This window comes from Scardinius erythrophthalmus (assembly GCF_964197995.2).
Source record: "Scardinius erythrophthalmus genome assembly, chromosome: 12".
NCBI lineage: Eukaryota > Metazoa > Chordata > Actinopteri > Cypriniformes > Leuciscidae > Scardinius > Scardinius erythrophthalmus.
In genome coordinates, this window is record NC_138232.1 from 44419895 (window position 1) to 44446086 (window position 26192).

Sequence of the window (26192 nt, forward strand, 5' to 3'; positions counted from 1 at the left end):
AAGTCACATTGCAGTCCCTATTCAGAAAGTATAACTGTGCTGTATTGGGGGTGGGGGGGGGCATGATTGGGGGCAACAGTGAAAACTAATTCCATGCTTCCTAATGATATCTTCTGTTCTGTGATGGCCCTGGGGATAAAACTGTTCTGCAGCCTGGAGGTGCGTGCTCTAAAAGTCCGATACCGCCTGCCAGATGGAAGCAGGGAGAAGAGATGGTCTGAGGGTTGTGTCTCATCCTGCAGAATATTATGCGCTCAGCGGAGGCAGCAGATCTTAAAGATATCGTCCAGTGGGTGCAGGGGAAGTCCAATAATTTTTTCAGCAGATCTTATAATTCGATTGAGGGATTTCCTATCCTTCCCTGTGGAGTTGGCATACCATGCAGTCATACAGTATGTTATAACACTCTAGATGGAACATTGATAGAAGATCTTAAGCAGCCCAGTAAACAGGTTGCTCCTTTTGAGTATTCGTAAAAAGTAGAGCTGCTGTTGCGCCTTTTTGACCATGGCGGTTGTGTTTATCTCCAATTTTAGGTCCTCTGAGATCATGATACCCAATAATTTAAAACAGGATACCTTTTCCATTTCCTCACCATTCATGATGAGTGGTCGAGGGTCCTCCTTACACCTTCTGAAGTCAACTATAATTGTTTGTCAGATTGTTGTCTTTACACCATCCTATCAGTCTGTCAACTTCATCTCTGTAGGCGTTCTCGTCGCTGTTCGTGATTTCTGATGTGTGTGTTGATAGTAATGTTTTCCACACAGGTCCTAATGTAACTCTTTTTAGGTCTAAACTCCAAACCTACCTGTTTAGAATGGCTTTTAATACGCAATAGTGGTGTGACAATTTCCTTTTTCTGTTTCTATTCAACCTGTTCTGATTTATATGTTTTATTCTTTTATGGTATGATATGTTGTTTTATTTTTATCTTCATATAACACCAATTCTATCATCTCTACACTGGTTACCTATTAAGTTCCGTATCAATTACAGAGTATTACTACTGACCTATAAAGCCCTAAATGGTTTAGCTCCTGGGTATTTAAGGAAACTTCTATCGCCCTACAATCCATCGCGCTCTTTAAAATCACTAAATTCGAGGCTTCTGGTCATTCCTAGGATATCTAAGTCCACTAAAGGAGGGAGAGCATTTTCAAATTTAGCTCCTAAACTCTGGAATGGCCTTCCTGATATTGTTCGAGGCTCAGACTTGCTGTCCCAGTTTAAAACTAGATTAAAGACGCATCTCTTTAGCCAAGCATTCACATAATACTTACCTTTTATACTACAGTTGAATCGGATCGAATGCAGTAATATTATGAACAGCAGCTATGCTAATTATTTCCCATCTGCTTTTCTGTTGTTATCTCGGGACGCTTGTCCCGAGGTAAATAGAGTTCGTCAGCTCCAGTTTGTATCCAGCCTCTCATGGAAACTTCAGATGCCCCAACTCCTGTGAAGAGACGACTCGACGCCTGTGAAGAGACGACTCAATGCTGGCGATATGTTATGCCCTAAATTAATACATGATTAGCTAACTGTATTTTTCTATGTACATTTCTGAAATGCACTTTCTGTAAAGCTGCTTTGAAACAATATGTATTGTGAAAAGCGCTATACAAATACATTTGAATTGAATTGAACTTTGGATACCTGATGGTTGTTGTAAAGCGCTATACAAATAAATGTTAATTGATTGATTGATTGATATTATGGATTTTTGAAAATGACCTTTCATGTTGTGTGTTACACAGCTCTAGGTGAATGAAAACATACTGCAATGTTTTAAATCTGAAAGTGCACCGTATATAAAGTTATTGTCTTTCAAAAATAAGAGTCAATGAAATGAATCGTTTTTCAAACGAGTCATAAGCCGTTTCGTCGTGACATGAAGACGAGACATTAGCATATTGCCCGCTCAATTATTGCGTGCGCAGACACCAGGGAAAACTCGAACCTCAGACCTGCAGCTGATCCTGTGGACACTGGAGAGCATCATGTCCAGGAGACGCTGTGCTCTATAATGTGAAGCCAGTGTTTTCACTGCCCAAGGACGAGCATGTGGAGAATCAGAGGTTAAAGTTCATCTCTACCGTGATATCACAGCAGTGTAATCCTAAACTTTTGCTGTGGTCCCTTTATTTTACTGACAACATCTTCTCAAATCTCGGAGTTCAATGCAGGATGCGCAAACTGCCTTGCTCTTGAAAGATGGTGTTCAAAATATTTCGTTTTGAGTTTTATATTGTGTAGGTCACGTTATCACTGTCTTACTGAAATATTTCTGGTGATCAGCTGTGGGCCACGATTACCTATAACTGTGTCTATTAATGCAGATTGTCTGTCATTCTCACTATTTTGAGGAAAGATTAAGCATGGAGCAAGGTTTGTTTTACCAATGTTTGTGTTACATCAGTTATTCACGCTAGAGCTCGGCTAATGTATGCACTGTTATTGATACAGTTTCCACATGTTCACCGCAATAAATTAGAAAAAAAAATCGGTAAATAAATAAGTACAAGTAAAATAATGGGTTTGTTGATGGACATGCACTTGTTAATGCTGATGGTGAGGAATTACAGTTGCAACATCTCATAATGATCCTCAAACTGAGTAGTGTATCACTGAGAAATGTGCAGCTCGAGTTGGCCTTGCGATGGAGGTTCAGGTTTTGAATTACTAGTTCTTCCAGTGTTTCGTCATCTCATTCGCGCTCGGATTGATATGGTAAAATCGACCTCATTGTTCAGTACTGTGTTTAGTTTACAATGTAGGAAGCCTCAGGACAGCTGACGTTGTTATGGCAATGGGCGTTTTTGTTTTCAACACGCGCGCTGTACGCAGTAAACCAGTCACAACAGACTGAGCCGTCTGGCCAATCAAAGCAGAGTAGCTCGCGAAAAGGCGGGATTTAGAGAGATTGATTCATCTGACGAGACGTTTGATAATCACTGAAAATGTGGTGATGTGCAAATCTATTTATGAGAAAATGAAACATTTTTTTTTTACCTCAGATGCATGTAAACCTGTTGTAGGAGACTCCAAAACAACATTAGGAAACTTTAAAATAGCATAAAATAGCATCTTAGTTTCTAGAAATGAATGAATGGTTTGGGAAATTGGGCCAACTGAACCAGTTATACTGTATTAGCAATCGAGAAAACTGTAATGTCCAATGAAAAATGAATGTCCTGAAGCAAAAGTAGTTGAGAAGCAATGATCTATATTGTCTGTTTGAAGAGAAATGCATGTGTGAATGTCACTCACTCTTCCTAAAACACATGGAATTAGACAGTGAACAATAATATCACACCATTTACAGTAAGTTTTGTGTGGTGTGTTTGTTCACTGCAGTGGCGTATGATGTGTTTTGAGGAGATTAGCAGTAACTCAGATGAATGATTGTGTGTCAAGTGTTTAGACTCCTAAAAGAAGCAATCAATGCGTGTGTGAGAGTCTCTGCCGCTTCATTACCATGGCGAGAGTGTCAGTGAAGTGAGAGAAGCACAATGATTTGTAGCCTATTTGTCAGGTCATTATTTCATGTGCATTTCTGAGAAGCAAGAATGAAAAATATAGAAGACAGAGCAACAAAGTCACCTGGAGAGAAGCTTAAAACACAGACACACACACACACACACACACACACACACACTGCTTATCAGCCCCTTGTAAATGAGATTCAACTCAAGCTCAGAATTCAATGATTACGACAGTATCAGTCATTGATGAAGTAAATCAGTCAGATGCTCAGAAACACAAAGTCTCTGAATTGTATTACTGTTTTTTCCAACTGCTTACACACATTTTCAAAACTGTCGCCTTTTTTTTAAAAAAACTTAACACACAATTCCCAAAACTGCACACACAAAATGCAAAATGCCTCACATCGCCTTCAAAATGTAACACTGCATTCAAAATGCCATAAACACATGTTAGAATGAAGCATTTGCATCAAATGGCAAACACTTCTTTCATAAGTTCATGCAGTCACCAGTGCTAAGCTATGCTTCATCTCTTCTTCATCTCTGGGTCTGGCCACAATACGTCCACATCACAAGATACGTTTTCTCTTGCCAAACATTGAGGGAAGTATCTCCTAGCATGGTGTATCAAACCTTGGACAGAGGCAACCTCTATGTCCCCACATGCATCCTCCATTGCCTGCAGAAGCGGCATGCGGGCATAGGGTCGGCAATCATAAACTTTCCAGCGCCAGGCTGAGAAGAATTCCTCTATGGGGTTTAGAAAAGGTGAATATGGGGGTAGGTTCAAAACTCCAAATTGTGGATGGGTGGCAAACCAGTTTTGGACCAGGTTATAACCACAAATCTAGCAGGCTCCTGATCTGGATCAGGGACAAGCATTGTGTAAATTGCATCCAGAAAAGTGAGCATATGGCCGGTGTTGTACGGACCCAGTGTGGTATTGTGATGAGGACCCTGTTTTGAGTGATGGCAGCACATAATTATATTACCCCCACGCTCTCCGGGGACATTGGTAACTACCCTCTGTCCTATTACATTTCTTCCGCGGCGCCTGGTTTTGGTGAGGTTGAAGCCAACCTCATCCACATAAATAAATTCATGGTGAATTACATGGGCATCCATCTCCAATACTCTCTGTAACAGACAAAAGGATATACAGATGAGTGAATATGGTATGTCTGAAGTATTGGAAGTAGTGTTGCATACATACCTCTACAAAGTCATGTCGCAAATTCTTGACTCTGTCAGAGTTTCTCTCAAATGGCACCTTGTAAAGTTGTTTCATCATCACTTGGTGCTGTTGGAGGATGTGCTGTATGGTCGACAGGCTTACAGCATTGATGTCGTTAACTATGGTGTCATTACAGTTTTTTCCAACTGCTTACACACAAAATTGTTTCATGTCACATGATTTTTGAAACCTCTCACTCAAAGTGCAAAACTACACACCAAATCTTCAAAACCATAAGCTATTTCTCAGCCTTTGACTCAGTTTTCAATTGCATAAAACACTTTTTTCAAAACACTACACACAATTCTCTACCTAAAACACAAAAATCTAACAGGAAGTGACTTGCTTTCCTTTTCCAAACACAACCAATCAAAATGCTACACTTATTCACCAGGTCACACAGACACACTCCTCATATGTGCAAACACTAATTGCTTAACTGATCACTAACCAATCACTGCTTTACTGTAGTATAGGCCTAAATAGGTCAAAGGTCAGATGATCTGTTTTGAACAATGGATTCCTGGGACCCCCTCCCCGGACCCCCCCCCCCCCCCCCACACCCCCACACACACACACACACAATTGTGTTCTTTACTGTATTCTAAAGAATATACTTTTGGTTTACAGTACATATGTTTATGGTTTTGTTGTATGTTACTGTTAACAACAATAATGTTAGGCCTAAAAAATATTTTCTGTTTCTACATTGCATTGGTGTTTACAGTGTACTTGTTACATCAAATTACTTTCACTGTAGAACATTGTATTGAAATGTAGATATAAGCCTATGAAAGACAAAAGAGCTTTAGATTTAGAACAGCAGTGTTTACATGGTATATCCAAAAATGTACTATTATGAAAGAAGTGTTTGCCATTTGATGCAAATGCTTCATTCTGACTTGTGTTTATAGCATTTTGAATGCAGTGTTACATTTTGAAGGAGATGTGAGGCATTTTGCATTTTGTGTGTGCAGTTTGGGGAATTGTGTGTAGAGTTTTGAAAAAAGGAGACATAGTTTTGAATACGTGTGTAAGCAGGAAAAAACTCTATTCGAGATATGCTCTCTTGTGTCTCTCGAATCTTAATTGCATTGTTGGCCAAAACCATATTTGTAATTGCAGTCTCTTGTACATCTGTAAACAAGGTCCTCGTCCTCCATGATGTCTTTGCTTTTCCACTCTGTACAGCATTCAAACACAGTATGTGTTGTTCAGCATAGGAACTGTAAACAATTTACAAAAAAATGTAGTACAGCATGATAACCAACCTCATTCATTCAATGCAGTGCAGTAAATAGATGGTTTAGAGTTACAAATGTTTATGCAATACTATGCAGTCATACATATTTTACAGTACATTACTATAATGCTAAAATAGTCATTAGATAGTTGCATACCTGTTCTCATTTCTGAAGGTTTGAATTATGGACGCCACTGTAATTCGACTCAAGTTGGGCTGAACTCTCAGTCCAGCCTCTCTCATGGTCAAACCGTGGTGGATCAACAAGTGTTGCCCTAATCTCATCAGAGATGGCTTTCCTTCCTTCTCTTCCTCTTCCTCTCTTCATCTTTCAATTTGTCTTCGTTGTTGTCCCCTGCCTCTCACTCCTACTCCTCTTGTTCTCTGTCCATTGTTGGCATCCATTGTTCAAAACAGGTAATCTGACCTTTGACCTATTTAGGCCTATACTACAGTAAAGCAGTGATTGGTTAGTGATCAGTTAAGCAATTAGTGTTTGCACATGTGAGGAGTGTGTCTGTGTGACCTGGTGAATAAGTGTAGCATTTTGATTGGTTGTGTTTGGAAAAGGAAAGCAAGTCACTTCCTGTTAGATTTTTGTGTTTTAGGTAGAGAATAGGCTCTATGCACGATCGCTTCCGCGTTTTGTCTCAGCCCGCCCAGTTACATCCGGTGCTGCGTCAGAAGCCGTTTTTGCATTAGGTGGAGATAATGGCAAATTACACTCTCTGTTTACAAGAACTTCCAGCGGTTAACGTGAATGATGTTAACAATATTGTGAGGCAGTTAACTGTCACAAATATGAGTAAGAAAGAGAAGTTCTTTAAATTAAAAATTTCGAGCTACATCGACAACTTTGAGGGCGAGTATTCTCTCATATCACGCGAAATCCGACTTGCGAATCCGTTTCTAAAATCGTTGTCTCCGTTTCTGAGAAAATGAATTTTATTAAAGTGAATTGTCTTATAGAATGCGCTATGCGGAAGTAAAGACGCCGGCTGAGATCCTACCAGAAATATGTCAGCAGCGTTCGTGCATAGAGCCTATTGTGTGTAGTGTTTTGAAAAAAGTGTTTTATGCAATTGAAAACTGAGTCAAAGGCTGAGAAATAGTGAGAAGTTTCAAAAATTGTGTGACATGAAAAGATTTTGTGTGTAAGCAGTTGGAACAAACTGTAAAAAAATATGATTGTGTTGTAATTTAAGGAAATATTAGGGGTTTAGCCGACTTTCAGAAATCTGCTCTGATCAAACTTAAGTATTGATTATTCACAAAATCACAATAAAATGAAAGGTCTAACTTTGTGGTGTGTGTGTGTGTGTGTGTGTGTGTGTGTGTGTGTGTGTGTGTGTGTGTGTGTGTGTGTGTGTGTGTGTGTGTGTGTGTGTGTGTGTGTGTGTGTGTGAGCTCAGGTGCTTGATTGTTTAAAAATGTGCACAGAATCCAAAGTTTGAAGAAAAGCTGCTGAAAATGTTTCCTTCACTTCGTAATTCACAAAAAAATAATTTATTCCATCAGTCTCTGCCGCACAGACGAAAGGGGAAAAAGCAATTTGCCAGTTTGCATTGCATTTTTACCACCGATTATATCAATGTACTGTCTGCTTTGATGAAGAAATTAATCTTGTTTTGATGGAAATATGTCAGTATTAGCAAATGTGATCGACACAATTTATCATTTCGGACAATCGCACAGCTCGAATGTTCTCTCTTGACAGCTCCATCGAGAGGAGCTCGGCCCAAAACGGCACCTGTTGTTCACCGCATGACCTTCTAATTTTCTAATTCAATTTCATCTCTGAGCCGCTCTGCCTCCGCGATCAGCAGCCAGTAATAACAATTACTGTGACCGACTCAACCTGCACCTTACTTAAATCAGAGCAAGTACAGCTTTATTACTCTGCCCTGTTAAATCAATCTACATCTCGGCATAATAAGGCCCTAATCAGGTAGCAGAAAGAATAATAGGTTGTCACGCATGAGGAAAAATAGGCAATCATGAAATGTTTTCTTTAATTAGGCTGTGAGGACTGGAAGGGCATCAAGAGGAGCGCCTGATCATTTATCATCAGTGCAGGGGGAAATTACTTCACTTACTGGGAAAGAGAAAGAGGGAGAGATTTGTCAAATGATAAAGGTGAGGACAGGGCCTGGAGTCCTTCAGTGATGCTTTAACGTTTGCATGATGAAAAATTCAGCTCAGCAACTGGAAGAGTCTCTGGTTAAATATGGCCGGAGTGTTTAATCCAGTTCTGAACAATGTCATTTACAGAAGCGATACAAGTGGATCAAGATCCCATTTTGGTAACGCTTTAGATTACAGCCCGGAAAGTACTGCGTAATTAAAGCGATTTTACAGTTTACTTTCATTAATTATAGTGTACCTATAAAGTACTTGCATGTAAGTAAGTATAAGGAAACAATATGTAAAGTTTGGGGAATAAAGGGGTAACAACCAGGAGAATAAAAAATGTATTTATACTGTAAGTATTATAGAACTAAGGGGTACTTATTTTACTATTATGATACAACAATCTTACATTTGGGAGCAATTTAGCGAGAACATACACTGCATACCTTTTTGTAATAATAGTGTACCAGTACATACTGTAATAAAAATTACAGGGTACATATCTATGCATTTATACAGTAATCTTTTTTAACAAAAGTGCACTGAAAACTAAAACAATTGCAACTTTTGCTTAAATATTGGGGAAAGATACTATTGTTTCATGTAGTGGTGCTTGTTACCCTCTTGTTCCATGTAGTTACAGGGTAAGTACAATAAAAATACATACAAATCTAATATCACTGATTTGGAAACCTCTATTTGAAAACAACTTAATTCAAAACAGATTTACAATACTTCTTTTTCATTTAAAACTGCTTTTTTTTAAATCAACAATTAAGTCTTGATAGAAAGTAGCATTTTGTCCCCACTTTTTTCTCTTGCTTGGCTTCTTCCTTTTTTTCCTTCTTCCTTTCTTTTTCTTTCTTTCCACTGATGAATCTGAAGAAGAAATCATGTCTCTTGCTATTCTGTATTATGTATTAAAAGAAAATGCAGTACACCCAGAAATACATCCTCACCATTTACTCATCTTTTACCCTCATGCCATCCGAGATGTATACAACTTTCCTTCTTCAGATTAACACAAAAAGGTTTTTTAAAAAAAATTAAATACATCCCTGGGAATACATATATACTGTGTTCCTAAAAGTTGGAGCATCAAACAGCACATACTGCAATAAATGTAGTAATCCATACGACCCCAATGGATGGATCAGTATCTTCTGAAGTGAACTTTTTAAACTGTAGACTATCTATTCAGACCAACTGTAATAAGTTGTTTTTCAAATAAAGGTTTCCGAATCAGTGATATTAGATTTGTATGTATTTTTATTGTACTTACCCTGTAATTACATGAAACAAGAGGGTAACAAGCACCACTACATGAAACAATCGTATCTTTCCCCAATATGTAAGGAAAAGTTGCAATTGTTTTAGTTTTCAGTGCACTTTTCTTAAAAAAATTACTGTATAAATGCATAGATCTGTACCCTGTAATTTTTTATTACAGTATGTACTGGTACACTATTATTACAAAAAGGTATGCAGTGTATGTTCTCGCTAAATTGCTCCCAAATGTAAGATTGTTGTATCATAATAGTAAAATAAGTACCCCATAGTTCTATAATACTTACAGTATAAATATTTTTTTAATTCTCCTGGTTGTTACCCCTTTATTCCCCAAACTTGACATATTGTTTCCTTATATTTACATGTAAGTACTATATAAGTACACTAATTACTGAAAGTTATGCTGTAAATTCGTCTTAATTAAACAGTACTTTCCGGGCTGTAAAATAACGGTAATCTACTGGCAGCTGTGGTTGCCAGCAATGTACTGTTAATTCACAGCCCTTTACCGTTAATTTACAGCTTTCCATTTTTACAGCATGTTACCATAAAAATACCATGGAAGGTAACTCATATAATTTGGGAAACCGATTGCTTTAAACAGCTCGAGTTCAAAAACTAGTATTTATACTGATAGTTGTCAGGGTGTGGTGTAGGTTGAAAAAGACGATGAAGGCAGAAAGCTCCAATACAAAGTTTTACTTACAAATATAACAGGTTACAAACAGGCAGGTAGGATACACCACCTGGATAGGATAGGATAGGCCAATGTAGACTTAGCAGCTCGGGCTATGGTGAAGTGCGTGCAGCGGCTTCAGGGGATTTCACCCGAGGCATCAAATTTCATCATGGGCGATTTTAATAATTGTAAACCTGGAAAGTCCCTGTGTAACTTTTATCAATATGTCACCTGCGCAACACGACAGACCAAAAGTTTGGACCTTTGTTATGGATCCGTCAAAGGTGCTTATAAATCTTACAGCAGAGCTCCACTCGGCATGTCTGACAATAACTCTGTTTATTTGGTTCCGTCTTACAAACCGGTACTGAAGAGAAACAAGCAGGAACGGAAGTGGGTTCCGGTTTGGTCAGAGGATGCAATCCAGTGTTTACAGGAATGTTACGGCTGCACTGATTGGGACCTATTCAAAAATGAATGTAAGGACATTGATGAGCTTACTGAGACTGTCTCCGCATACATCACCTTTTGTGAGGATTTAGTTATCCCTCGTAAACCCATCTTTATATATTCAAACAATAAACCATGGGTCTCTAAATCTGTCAAAAGTATAATTAATCTTCGAAATATTAGTTTTAATCAAGGAAACATGTCCCAATACAGAGTATTTCAAAAACAAGCTAAAAAGGAAATTAAGCTTGCAAAATTTAATTATAAGGACAAAGTTGAGAACATGCTGAGCACAGGTAAATCACGTCCTGCGTGGGAGGGTGTGAAAGCTATGATGGGGATGCAGTCTAAGAAGTGTCCGATTTCCCTAAATGGCATGTCAGACCTTGCCCTCTCAAATGATCTGAACACTTTTTATAATCGCTTTGATAGTTACGATTTTAGTGAGGAGCTGTCAGTTTTTAATAACGTTGCCCCTGGGCAAAGCAAAGTCCAGGTTGACAGAAATAAGGTTCTGACACTCTTCAGAGGTATAAAGGAAAGGAAAAGTCCTGGCCCAGATGGAATTGGAGGACGTATATTAAAAAACTGCGCCGACCAGCTGGTTGACATCTTTTGTTTTATTTTTAAAATGTCTTTACACCTCCATAACGTTCCTCGTATTTGGAAAGACTCAATTATTGTCCCGGTGCCTAAAAATAAAGTTCCAGCTTCCTTTAATGACTTTAGGCCGGTGGCGCTTACGTCCCTCACTATGAAAACATTAGAGAAAATCGTAAAGGACCAACTTTTGAACTCTGTTCAGGATCTACTAGATCCGTTTCAATTTGCCTACAGACCGAACCGGGGTGTGGAAGACGCAGTTTGTACTCTTCTTAATTTGATTCATACACATCTTGAGGGTGCAAAGAGCTTTGTGCGGCTGCTTTTTATTGACTTTTCTTCAGCTTTTAATTGTATTCAACCACACATTCTAGCAGAGACTTTAAACAGTGCCTTCAATATCGATCCTTGTCTTATCTGTTGGTTGATGAACTTTTTAACTAACAGGTCTCAACGCGTGAGAGTGAATAATACTTTATCTGATGCCCTCTTTTCCTCCACTGGTTCTCCCCAAGGCTGTGTCCTATCCGCGATCTTATTTATTTTATATACAAATGCCTGTAAAAGTCAGCACACTAGGCGTCATATTATTAAGTTTGCAGACGACTCGGTTATAGTGTCGCTGCTGACACACAAGGACCCTGAGCATGTCGCTATCTTAAATGATTTTACAGAGTGGTGTAAGTCATCTTTTATTAACATTAATGGGGCAAAAACTAAAGAAATGCTGATCGATTTTAGAAAGAACACCCCCTCCCTCCCGAATTCTTCTACCGTTATTAATGATCAGGCTATAGAAGTGGTGAAGCAATATAAATACCTCGGTATTATAATCGACGACAAACTCACCTTTGAGCCACAAGTTGACGCTGTCTGTAAGAAATCACATCAACGCATGTTTTTTTTTCGTAAACTTCGTAATTTTAATGTTGATAATACCTTTATGAGGATGTTTTATTGTTGTTTTATTGAATCCATCCTTTCTTTTGCTCTTGTGAGTTGGTTTGGGCCCCTTACACTTAAAAACAAGAATAGGCTGCAATCTATAGTCAATGTGTGTGGCAAAATTTCCAACAACTCTCTTACAGACTTAAATTCTGTATATGTGTCAAGGACTCTCAAGAAGGCAAATTCAGTCCTGGCTGACCCAAATCACCCCTTAAACAGTTGTTTTATTTTGTTACCGTCGGGCCGCAGATTCAGTCTGCCTAAATGCAGGACCAATAGACATAAAAAGTCTTTTGTTCCTGCTGCTATAGGCTGTTTAAATAAATCAATGTGAGTTGTGGACTTCTATATAGTATGTATTTATTTTGTTTTTTTTTATCTGATTGTATGTTGATGTTAGTATAATTTGTGTGTTATTTATGTCATTTATGTCACATGCTGCTGCACTACGAATTACCCCTCGGGGATAATAAAGACTCCTTGAACTTGAACACTAACACACAATACAACATGACTCAGACATTGCCAGATGTTAGAACGGACAAAGACTGACTGAACAGAGGGAACTAAATACAGAAACTGGTGAACATAAACCAGGTGACACAGATGAACACTAATTAACAGAACACAGGTGATGAAGGTGATTGTCCAGACACAGGTGATAAAGATGCACTAATGATAACAGAGAAGACAAGGCGAAGCCAGAAGAAAGGAATTCCGAGGCGAGGGCAGGGCGAGGAATGACCAAGGCATAACCGGGGGGACGAGGGAGCCAGGTGGAGCTGGTGAGCTGATGGGCCACGGCGGAGGTGAAGGAGGTAAGAGCCACAGTGACGGTAATGTACTGACAGGCTGAAGCAGAGTCCAAGTAGAGGAGGTTGGAGGTTGGAGGCGGAGAGCGGGGATCCACCGACCCTGGTGGAGTTGATGGAAGGCAGACCCACGGCGACTCCACCTCCTCAAAGGTGGATAGAGGAGCAGAGGGGCTGACAGGCAGTGGAGGAGGAAAGGTAGAGAGGAGGCAGATGGGAGGAGGTGGGAGAGGGAGGCTGGGTGGGAGTTCAGGCTCTGGGGTGGTGACAGGCTCAGGGCTGGACGGGACCAGCAGTGAAGAAGGCTCTGGGCTGGGTGGAACCAGCGGTGAAATAGTCTCTGGACTGGACAGGACCAGCGGCAAAAAAGTCTCTGGGTTGGACGGGACCAGCAGCGAAGAAGGCTCTGGGCTAGATCGGACCAGCGGCGAAGAAAGCTCTGGGCTGGACGGGACCAGCGGCGAAGGAAGCTCTGGGCTGGACGGGACCAGCGGCGAAGGAAGCTCTGGGCTGGATGGGACCAGCGGCGAAGAAAGCTCTAAAAAAAGGTCTATTAAGTCCTTCTCGTCCGGACTCTGGTTGAGGACAGGAACAGAAGACACTGGACGGACAGTCTCGGGCTTGGAGGGCATGACGTTATGCGCAGGCTCGGCAGGACTGACGTGAAGCTCAGGCTCGGCAGGCAAGACGTGAGGAGAAGGCTCTGAGAAAAAGTCAATCAAGTCAACTTCTTCAGGACTTTGATCGGGGACAAAAACAGGAGACTTTAAACAGGTGGTCACGGCAAGATGAGACTATGGGCTCTCGATGACTCCCACAGTGAGAGAGGATCCGCACACCCATAAGGTGCGATCGATGAACTCGACGAACGGCAAGTGAACGACGCCTAACAGCAGCATCTGGGCGAGTAGATCGTCCATCCCGCTCCAGAACTGCTGTTTGATAGCTTCTTCATCCCAGCTTGCGTCCTGATAAAGGTTGAGGTAAACCTCCATATAATCTTCCAGAGAGCGCCCATTTTGAGATAAACAGTCCTCCATGTTCATTTTAGTAGGTCCGTTCTTCTGTCACGGTGTGGTGTAGGTTGAAGAAGACGATGAAGGCAGAAAGCTCCAATGCAAAGTTTTACTTACAAATATAACAGGTTACAAACAGGCAGGTAGGATACACTCACACCAAATACAACATGACTCAGACATAACTATGACTAGACGTTAGAACGGACAAAGACTGACTGAACAGAGGGAACTAAATACAGACACTGATGAACATAAACCAAGTGACACAGATGAACACTAATTAACAGAACACAGATGATGAAGGTGATTGACAAGACACAGGTGATGAAGATGAACTAATGATAACAGAGAAGACAAGTCCGATGAAAAAACAAACTAAACAGAACACAACAGAGACAATAGTACTTTTAACTTACTTTATTTGAGTCCACTGAAAATTAATATCTCTTAATATAAAACTGCAAACACCTAATGTGTAATAGTGAATTCGTTAAAAACATGACTTTAACTAAAATCTTTGCAGTTCGTATTTGGCGAACAATAGCACGCATGCATGTGCTAAAGTACTTAGCAAGGAGATTGTCACTGCATCAGCAACTACACAGTTAACCCCCTTAGGCCGCTGTACGTGAGCTGTATCGTTCAGTTTCGTTCCGACAAACGGGGCACTACTTTTTCTTTTGCTCAATATGTTCAACGTTAATAAAAGGTATCCAAGCAAAAAGTTCTCCACGCATTATCCTGCAGTTAATGAGAAATTGTAATTTATTGGCGCACTATATTGACTGTGTATTGAGACATATAAAACTGTTGAGCTAGATTTTCAACCAATCAGCATCGAAAATGTAAGTAGCTCACAGCCGAAATCAAGCCAATATCATTACGCACATGTAAACATGGAGGAGGACGTAAGCAGCGCATCTTCATCTGATAGCGGCGATCAAGCTCGATTAACACCCGTAAAGTGTATTCTTCATGTCGGAAAAGATGGTGGGAAAGGTCCGCAGCCCTTTACTGAAGTCCGATGGGAAAAAATCAAGCATAGGAATGGCTCAAAACGTCGGACACTACAGAGCTAACGTTAGCTATTGCTAATAAACATGTTGCCCTCCTGGACAAACAGGTCTCTGATGTCCCAACAACTACGGGTTTCACCCGGCCTGCTATCAGCGTTTTATAGACGCTTGACTTGTGTGCATGTGCGTGATGGGTAGATTTAGGGGTCGGGTTAGTGTGTGTGTGTGTGTGTGTGTGTGAGAGAGAGAGAGAGAGAGAGAGAGAGAGAGAGAGAGAGAGAGAGAGAGAGAGAGAGAGAGAGAGAGAGGTGGGTAGGTAAATAAATAAATCAAAATTAAATCTTGTTTACAATAATCATTCCTGTGAATATGTACATGTAGTGCAGTTACTGCTTGTGTATGCAACTTAACAATTCACCATTAAATGTGTTATTTTTAAAAGGTTTTTTTTTTTACTTTTGAGTTTAAATTGGAGTTTGGGGGGGGGGGGTTGAAAAAAAAACTTGCATCACAATAAGTGTATTGTGATTGTCAAAACATTTTAGTAACTAAACTGAATTGTATTAGGTTTAGTGACAACATGTTACAATGTTTATATGGTACAATTTCTGGTAAGCTAGGTTTTTTTTGTTTTGTTTTTTACAAATTTCTTGAAACAAATTTCACGATTTCAATTCAATTCTTGTGATTTGATTTAATATTGACTCATTTGAATAAATATTAGGTACACAAGATAGGCGTTAATTTTTCTCAAGAAAAAAAAATACATAGGCTACATACAGACAGAGAGCCCTATCAGCTGGTAGTATTATTTAAGGTTAAAAATAACTCAAATTAAATATAATGCGTTTTTTATTATAATAACAACTTTATTTAATGATATAAGTACAAATATAATAAATATGTAATATAGTACACATATTTAGCAAAATACTCTCATATAGCTCTTTCTAGCCAACTAACGTGCCTATATTATGGTCATTAAATGGCTTTCCTGAGGTAAATTTTATGTGACATAATTGTTCTCCAGCTGTTTTATTGACCCCTTTTTTTTGATTGATTGATTGATATTATGTATGAAGAATATACATTTCGGTAAGCTGTACTGTTTCTTTCAACATTGTTCATTCGTGTTTATTTACTATTAGCTAGTAGAGATGATCGGGTCACGTGCCGCTAGGGATCAATTACAAACACCAAAACGGTATTTATTGTTTGAATTTCGTAATAAAATTGACAGAATCTGAGAGCTGAGATTTTTTTCATATCATAACTAACCTGCTCTGTCAAGTCTGTTGGTCTCCGTGTCCTCTTTGCTTCGCGATTTTTCTGTGCGTGAGAAAATGGATGTGTGGCGTGAGAGCATGTGAAAAGTGTCAATTGCGTGAGTCTCACGGTGAATGCAGCTCTGTTATTATATTTTGGCTTAATTCTATTTGTTATTCAGATTTTACCTCAAATATTACCTTTGAATTGGAACAACATAATGAGAAGTAATTGGGATGTTAATGCTACAGTAGAAGTTTTCTTGATAATCTTATCATGTTTACTGTCCCTAGATAGCAACTTCAGGTATATCACACATTTCAAACGGGTTTATTTTGTACTTCAAGTGGTAATTCGGCATTTTTGGGTTTATATGATAAACAGGTTTGAAAGTGCAAAATTCCCTATGTTTTCCCTTTTTTTCAAAATGGGCACCTTTAGCATAATTTTTCTCAAAAACTGCAAGGTTGTGTGTGGAGAACTTTTTCCTAAGTGTAACCCAGGTTGAAATCTGGTAATATATTATTAGTTCTGCTGCCCCTTTAAGAAGTGATCTCATGCCACCCCAGTCATGTGACTGTGCTTGGCCAATCGCGCAGTAGAGCACAAGTTTAATTAGGCTGCAGCTTCTTCCTCATTCAGAGGTGTGGGGAAGCTGATCGGCAGCTGTGGACAGGTTTGTGTTCAACAAACAATTCACTCTTTTTCTTGATTTATTCTTTTAAGTTAAACACATCATTGTAACTTTTAGAATAACTTAGTGGCTGCAGGGGATTGTCACCGTCACCAGATTGCCATATGTTTACTTAGAGGAACTGGTGAGTACTCTGAATGAATGAACTACATGCTGAAAGCTAACATATTAGCCAAATATTTACCAACTGGTTTTGATTAATTTTATGCTTTTGTGACATTTGCATTTGTGGGTTACAAATATATTTGTTTTCAGTAAGTGTGTTTATATGTAGTAAGGAAATCTGATTATAGTACTGTTGAATTTATTTGAACTTTGTGCAACCAATACAACTTTAACATTGTACTGTTTATTGTGTTGTCGTGCCCTTAATGTTTATTATTTGTAGTTTGTATATTTATTGATTCATTTTGTAATAATTTAGAATTGTGTGCACATGAAAATGATATCTGAGTGTGGAATGAGCTGATGCTTAGTTCCAACTTAGCCCTGTTATTTACTGGTCCTGTTGTTGTACTACAGGCCAGGTTTTTTCTCTCTGTCTGGAGACGAGTGATGGCGAGACGAATTTCTATTGCTGGGAACCTACCATCCGTGTAGCATCCACTGAATAGCCATCCTACTGGTCTGGTAGGAAGGTTGTCCACAGCCTGTCCCCCACACACTTCTCCATAGACTAGTGCTTCAACCCCACATACACATCCTTCACATGATGAACAATAACTTACGGACTTATCACTACAAACTTCCATAAAACCCTTGTGGGTTGTCGCGCTGGTCTTGTATACCATCTATTGCTGGGACAGTTCTTTTTCTTTTTTTTGTTTTTTGTGTGTGTGTATTTGCTGTAATTTATATAAGTATATACTTGAACAACAACTACAAAGTGCACTTAACTATAAACCGGTTCAACTGCAGTCTGTAAATATTTTGGGATTCTTTTCTTTTTCTTTTCTTTCATTATTTCTATTTGTAAATATTTTGTTTGATTATTTTGCAATATATGGTACCTGCACCAAATTTAAACTTATGTTTCTGTGTTGTTACTGACCACCAGCTCCTGTAGACGAATTTAGACTTCTGTTATTTTACTAGCCTAAGACATATTAATATCGGTTAACCGTCTCAAACACCCGTTACATCTTGGCGAGCCAGCCAGGAGCTGGTTTGTACAGTAATTAACTTTTTTTTTTTAACAGAAACCGTTTATTTGGTCTCACCAGTTCGTTTTTTGCGATGGAAGTTTTTGAAACACTCGGGAAAAAAATTCCTAATGCCGTCTTAGTGGATGGGCCGGTTGAAGAGAGTTCCTCTGAAGTTATAGATTTTCTTGATCAATACGGCGACATTAATCGCGATGACATTATTGATGATAGCGAATCCGAATTTCATCATATGCTCGTTGTTGAATTTGTGTCAGGAGCGTCAGTAGCAAAACTGTCTTCACGACTGCCGTATACATTTATTTCTGATGAAAATAACGAATTCCATATTAGGAATTTATCCCAAATTTACACTTCAAAGTTGTGTGGTTCAAAGACTGACACTTATTTATCTGACCTGAAAGGAATTGCTAGAATGTCTGGAAAAGATTATTCGATGGTTCTTGGTGAAATGATGTCCCAGATACAACAAGCTATAGCACAACTTCCTCCCGCTGCTGTAAATGTCCCTAAAATTGAACAAAAGATAGCTGACCAACCAAAAAACCCTCCAGAGCCATCTGTACCTCCTCCAGTACCAAGTCGAACTTTTGGTCCAGTGTATGCTCCCTTACAGACCTCTCTCACCCCACCTGCTTCTGCTTTTAACAGTGCCGGTATGAACAGCGCCGGGGGACGACCGATTGCACCTGGTGACCTTAACCCTTCTGAGGTGCAGCGCTACGTTGTGGAGCATGTGGTCCAGAGCAGTGATACATCCATGCATGCCACCCACCGGCTGAGACCGTTCTCTGGTAAAGTGACCAGGCCAAACCATGAAATGGACTACGACACCTGGCGGTCTGGCGTCGAATTAGTGCTGCGTGACCCAGCCATCTCTGATCTCCAACGCACCAGACTAATTCGTGACAGCCTGCTGCCCCCTGCCTGTGACATGGTGAAACATCTAAGTCATGATGCGCTGCCTGATGTGTATCTGCAGCAGCTGGAGTCGGCGTATGGCACTGTCCAGGATGGTGAAGAACTTTACGCCAAGTTCATGGATACTTACCAAAATCATGGAGAGAAGCCGTCTGAGTACCTGCAGAGACTCCAGGTAGCACTGCAACATGCTGTGAGGAGAGGAGGAGTATCTGAGAGAGATATGGATAAACGCTTATTGGCTCAATTCTGCAGAGGGTGTTGGGAAAATGGACTGATTTCAGAACTCCAACTCAAACAAAGGAAATCAAGTCCACCATCTTTTGCTGAACTTTTATTACTCCTGCGAACAGAGGAGGACAGAGAAGCAGCAAAGGAGCTAAGAATGAAACAGCACCTTGGAGGAACCAAACAAAAGGTAATTACTCATGCTCAATTTGTAAACAGCCCGGATGAAGAATCAAATCTGTGCACTGCGATAACAAATTTCACCAAGGAGCTTTCACAACAGATGACAGCCATTCAACAACAGCTTGCCGCTCTCAACGCCGGTCAAACCTACAGACATCAGCCAGCAGCTATGTATTCTGCCTCAAAACAGTCTGAAACCGGGAAGACGGGGAGAAATGCCAAACTAGCTTCTTCCTATCCAAAACCTGGGTTTTGCTTTCGCTGTGGGGAGGATGGCCACATTAAGCCTCAGTGTGATTCTGATCCGAACCCAGCACTGGTTAGCGCCAAGCGAAAGCAGTTTCAAGACAGGCAGCAGAAGTGGCAGAGACAAAATCCATCTGCAAAGAAGCATTTAAACTAGCTCCAGTTCCTGGTGTGGGACACCCAGGGGCTGAGCAGGACCAAATTTGTCCCGCCAAGAGTAAGCTTCCTGTCAATTGTTCTGAGTTGCAGTCTACATCCAGGAGAGTACCAAAAGGACTTATAGGATCCAGATGTACTGCTAATGTCAAAGTCGCCGGTCACCAAGGTTCCTGTCTTCTGGATACCGGGTCTCAAGTAACGACCATTCCGGTTTCCTTCTACAATGAACGTCTCTCCGATCAACCAGTTCAACCCCTGCATGAGCTACTCCACGTTGAAGGAGCAGCAGGCCAAAATGTTCCATATCTTGGCTACATTGAAACTACAGTGACTTTTCCTAAAGACTTTGTTGGAAGCATCATTACTGTTCCAACTCTTGCACTCATTGTTCCTGATGTCAGACCAGGATTTCCCACCTCAATCTTGATTGGCATGAACACTCTCGAGACGCTCTATGACCAGTTTCGGCAAAGCGACAATTCTTCCTTCCAACCAAATGCATCCGGTTACCGAGCTGTACTACAAACTCTCCAAGTGACCTACCAACAAAGCTGCAGCGACCATCTTGGAGTTGCAACTCTGCTCAGTAAATCCTCTGTGCTTGTTCCTGCTGGCCACACCGTATTGCTGAAAGGCTCCGCTAAAGTCTCTGCTCCAGCAAGTCAGTATGCTGTCGTCCAACATCCGGATTCAGGCCTGCCTGGTGGTCTGTGCGTTAGCAGCTGTCTCGTTGCCATGCCAACGCATTTCCCTCACTAAGTACCTGTCATGGTGAGAAACGAATCGGAGCAAGACATTTACATACCATCTTCGACCATAGCAGAGCTGGGAGCGTATGAGTGCATCGTCTCAGAGCAGCATGTGACCAGTTCCTCAGCACATGGGCCCAACGGCACTCCACTAGTTTTCAACTTTGGGGAATCGCCATTACCCCCGGAATGGAAGGAAAGAATAACCAGCAAGTTGAATGCAATGTCCAATGTCTTTTCACAGCATGACATGGATGTTGGCTGCGCTAGTCATGTGAAACATCATATTAATCTCCATGACAACACTCCGTTCAAGCACCGAGCAAGACCAATTCATCCTCAGGATATAGAAGCTGTTCGCAAACATCTGAGAGAGCTTCTAGATGCTGGTGTTATCAGAGAATCCGAGTCACCATTCTCGTCGCCTATAGTTGTTGTCAAGAAGAAAAATGGAGATATTCGATTATGTATTGATTACCGCAAGCTCAATTTGCAGACTGTAAAGGATGCATATGCATTGCCAAACTTGGAGGAATCGTTTTCTGCACTCACTGGATCCAAGTGGTTTTCCGTGCTAGATCTCAAGTCAGGTTATTATCAAATCGAAATGAATGAAGCAGATAAACCAAAAACAGCCTTTTGTAAGCTCCAATCACCGGCCCAATGACGGTGTCCGATGTCTTGGTCGAAGGCAATGCAGCGTGTATGTCTTTTCGGGCGCTTCTGAAAATTTACTTTAATTTATTAAACAGTTGATTTCCAATTTTAATTTTGACTCCAAATTTAAATGACTCTTCGTATTTATTGATTTTCTCTCTTAACAGCTGATCAAAATATGAATTGTGATTTAATTTAGATCTTTTATTATTCTTGACCTTCCATACTTTCAGTTATTAATTAATTATGGACCCAATGCCGCATAGAGATCACGTCGGCCGGATCGTGTTTCTCACGGACACAAACTTGCTAATTCTGATTTTAGTCAGTGGATGTAGGGTTAGCTAATACCTCTTAAGTCAGTTGCCTACTGCTCACTTGTACAAAAAAGTGTAGTTTATTTTAGCCATTTCCATACAACTTGCTAAATCAGTGATAGACAGAAATCAAAAGGTCTTCAGTTTACGTGCCTACTGCTCCGTATACATGCGCCTTTAGTTTGACCTACCTTAACTAAGATTTGCGGTAGCACCAGCCTCCTTAATACATTAAAATAATGATTTCAGAATACTTCAGAATAAATCAAGATGTAACATTTATTTTGCCAGGCAGGATTAAGCATCAATTAAAAAGGATTAAACAGAATACACAATACATAACTGATCAGCATAAAGTACAAACATAATTCAAAATGCAATATCAAAAATAGTTTAAAAGAGTCAGCATACCTGGCAATAGAGACACACAGCAACAGTGTGGGAAGTTCTGTTTACAGATGCTTCCCTGAGTGGTTTGCCAATCCCCTTTAAATACCCCAGTGGAACAAAAGAACAATAAACATCTAGCACCCAAATATTTATTCAGCTTTTGCTGGACCCTTTCTCGTGCCCAAGTGGTCACGCCTGAGTTTGGGGGATAAATACAAATGTTATCAACGATCTTTATTGGGGCATCTCCCACAACAGAAGAACCGGCATTGTTTTCTTTTTCTGACTGTTCTGCTGCTGCGGGAATGAACCTTCTTTACCATTCGCACCAAAAGCATTTACTTTGACCTCTCATAAAACAACTGGAGACAGTAGGTGTGTGTTTTGCATGACTGAATGAGACCTGGAGGGGATCAGATAGTGTGAGGAGTCAGGAACTCAGCATGGGGGGAAGAGACGAGATTGGAGAAGTTTTGTTGTGCTCTCTGTCCCATAGATCTCTTCTTCAGATTAGTGAGTTTTATTGTTTTATAGCAGGTTAGAATTCTTGAATTCAGTCTTAGTAGAAGTCCATCCTTACAGTTTCCGCCCCTGGCCCCTTGGGGCAGATTTAGATCAGTCCCTGAGGGGCCAAAATTTGATGAAGTCCGCTTATGGTTGCAATTTCCGTAGGGCTGGTATCTGTAATGGACTGAGCGCAATGGCCACGTTCGTTGAAGTGCGCATTGTGCGGAGAAGGCATCTGAAGTAGCAGCACTGGCAGAGTGTGAATAAGAAGATGAGCACACTGGCGAGGACACATCCACGGAACGTCCAGTCCCACCAGGTATAAGCATACCTTGCTGAGCGGGTAGAGGAGCTGGACAGGATTTCTGCAGTCTTTCTCGCCAGATTCGCTTCCACTTGCGCTTGGTTGAGATGGTACTCAGTCTGTAAGATGATTTCTTGCACCAAGTCCATTGTTTTGACCAAAGCTTGAGTGCTCTGTTCATAGAAAGTGTCCTCCCACCAGGGAGAAACGTCCACGTCCATCGGTACCCTCCCCAGGATGTTTATCTGACCCATTGAAAAGTCCTCTTTCACTTCCAGACAGAACGTGTGGTTCGCAGGGCAGGTCAGACCTCCATAGGAGAAGGAATTCATCTCACTGACGACGCACCACTGTGTGTGAGACACTTGAACAGCATCAGAATGACCATGCAATGACTGAACGTTAATGAGCTTAGAATCATTGGAAGAAAAGGGTTGTAAAGTGTTGCAGGTACAGATAATGTAACTGGATGTCTCATGACAACAGGTGCGAGTGGTAAACAAGGTTTCAGTGCCCTTCAAAGTCATATATCCCGTCAGATGATCCCATTTAATGATTTGATCCCTCACTACCACGCCAATAGAGCGTATGGTAGTGGAATTTAGATAAATTTGGTCTGGGTGAATTAGAGGGAAAGTGGCAAAGAACCCAATACAGCCAGTACATTCATTTCCAGTATACATCATTAAGGTTGATAGTAATTCAGAATACTTAATATTTTTCATTCTTTCTGATGCAAGCCATCTATGTAGATCTAAAATTTCAATAAGATCATTTAAAACATGTCTAGGTGTTTTATGGAGACGAAGATCTAAAATCTCTTGTCTTGCTGCAGTAAACAGATCTTGTGCATACAATCTACAGGCTAAGTCGTGCTCGATGGTACGGGTCTGATTGAAAATTGATTGACTGGTCGTCAGAAGCGCCTGCGCCTCAGATTTGACCGCTTTGATAATGTTTTCGTTACTATTGGTGATGTGTTGAAAACCAGTAGCTACCTGATTTGCCAACCAAGTTGAATATTGAGATTGACCTGTTATTTTGTAAGTGTTGGATATAGAATTAACTGAGCCAAAAAGGCCTGCTATATTTCCAAACAGGTCTCGTTTGGTACGAGCAGATGGAATTTGAACTGCAAGTCTGTTTTTGTAATCAGAAATTAAATCATCGATGCGTGACTGTAGCCATGTATACGTCTTATCATTAAAGTTGCAGTGTTTTACATAAGCAGATAACACATTGGAGATGTTATACGTGACATGTGTTATCACAAGATTGACATCATGTAGTAAAGTCTTATTTACATTTCCTTTGATTATGCCACCTGGAGGGGTGGTATACAATTTCGGACACTGTGTGGGCTTTTTGTAACCGCATGTGGTTAAGTTAAAGCAATGGTGTAAAGTCCATGAACAATTGTGAGGGCTAGTATAATTATCCATATTTGCCTCACATTTTCCCACACAGTATGTTCCTTCTTTTCGGCCAGTCCAAACAAATGTTTTCAAATTATTGTTCGATACCTTATTTGTTAGATTGAAAAGAAGTTCAGTAAACTTTAAATGTGTATTGTTATGTGTTGTAGTGTGTGTGCACCTATATGTGGTTGGTTGGAGGTCCTTAGTGGAATAACATTTTTTTGGATCTCCTCCATGGTTGTTATTTTCATATAGTGTGTGCATGTTACCAATATTTGAATCTGGAAATTCTTCGAGTTGGTACCAGGCGGTAATGTTGTGGTGAAATTTTGGTGCGCGTGTGTAGCTTGTGAGGTTTTTGTCTGGAAGATGGGTAGAACCTGTCTTACAGCATATTTTTGTTACACAATTTGGTTCCGGTGCTAATCCGGGAGGCCATGTGACTATTTCTTTGTATGTGACTGGAATGTATGATGTGGATGGCCCCTTGATATATTTCCATACCCATCTACCGCATCCTAAGGTGTGTGTAAGTGTGACTCGTTGTCCCAATTCGATGCAGGCGGGTCCGGACACCGTCCTGGCATCTGGCCTCCATGGAATTGCGATGACTGTCCTATGAAGGAAAAAGATCATAATTAATTCAATGAACCTTTGAACCGTTTACACTGGGACATGTGGTACCATCTTAATTTTCCTCTGATGGTCACGGCCACACAACTGTTGCAAACAGCTTTAATTTCATAGGGCCCGTGCCATCTAGGGGAAAATGCGTTTTGCTTTACAAAAACGCGTACCATCACAATGTCTCCTTCTGAAAATGTTGTTTCAGAGGTTGGGTTAAATTGTGCATCATTTGTCAGGTCTGACTGCTGTTGTTTCAGTCCAGCCTGGGCGTGCAGCACTTTCAACCTTTCTTGCAATTGCACCAACACCGTCTGCTGAGTTGCGAGCATGAGGGGGCCCAGGTCTGCTGGGGAAATTTCTGGATCAATGGGTAACTTCATCACCCTTCCAGTCATAAGCTCATATGGGCTGATGCCTGTAGCTTTTGATGGGGTTGCTCGCAGCACAGTCAGAACGGTGGGTAAAGCATCAATCCACCTGTTTTGGTGTTGAGCTATTTGCTTAGCAATATTTTCTTTGATGGTGCGGTTCGCACGTTCAACCATACCAGAGCTTTGCGGCCTGTATGGGATGTGAAATTTTTGCTTGATGTTCAGCATTTTGCACATATTTTTCATGACTTGTCCAGTAAAGTGAGTCCCCTGATCTGATTCAATTTGAATGGGCGCTCCCCAAAGAGGGATGATTTGGTTCGCCATCACACGTGCCACGGTGTTTGCTGTATTATTGCGCGTGGGAATTGTTTCAACCCATTTTGAGAATTTATCAATTATCACGAGGCAATAGCGATACCCTCCCTTGGCACTGGGAAGCGGACCAATGAAATCCAATTGTAAGGACTCCCAGGGCCCTTTTGGTGGTTCTGGTCTGCGTAGGTTAGTTCGGCCTAGCTTTCCCTGGTTAATTGTCGCACACACCAGACAGGCATAGCACCATCTTTCAATGTCAGCTGTCATTCCTTGCCACCAAAACTGTTTTTGTATCAACTGTGCTGTTTTTGTAGCCGATACATGCGCATAATCATGATATAATTTGATTATTGGCTTTTGGAGGGCTTCTGGAACGACAAATTTTCCATCTCGGATTACTATGCCTTCAATTATGTTCACCATCTGATCATGTTTCAAATGTGGCACAAGTTCTCCATCAGAGACCCACAGATCTTGTTGATACTGTTTTAGGTCGATGGGTGTGACTTGTGCAGCACTTGCTACAGAAACAGAGGTTGTCTCGTTTTGCCAACGGTTGCCTTTCACTGCTGCCAGTTTTGCCAATTGGTCAACAATGTTATTGTTTCTTTCATGCACATTTGGATTTTTGTTAATGTGCGCGCGCACTTTTACCACGGAAATGGAGTTTTCTCGCGCTTGTACAGCTTGCCATATCGCAGTTATGGTGTTGAAATGTTTTATAGGCGTTCCGGCGGAGGTGAGGAATTTTCTCAATTG

General features: G+C 40.6%; 1 protein-coding gene across 1 annotated transcript; it reads right to left on the reverse strand.

Moving 5' to 3' along the window:
• Positions 1-21428: 21428 nt before the first annotated feature.
• Positions 21429-24736, reverse strand: LOC308699897 (uncharacterized protein). Its single transcript, XM_081381037.1, has one exon. The coding sequence runs from the start codon at positions 24379-24381 to the stop codon at positions 22540-22542; it is 1842 nt and encodes a 613-aa protein (XP_081237163.1). The 5' UTR covers positions 24382-24736; the 3' UTR covers positions 21429-22539.
• Between the last annotated feature and the right edge of the window lie 1456 nt (positions 24737-26192).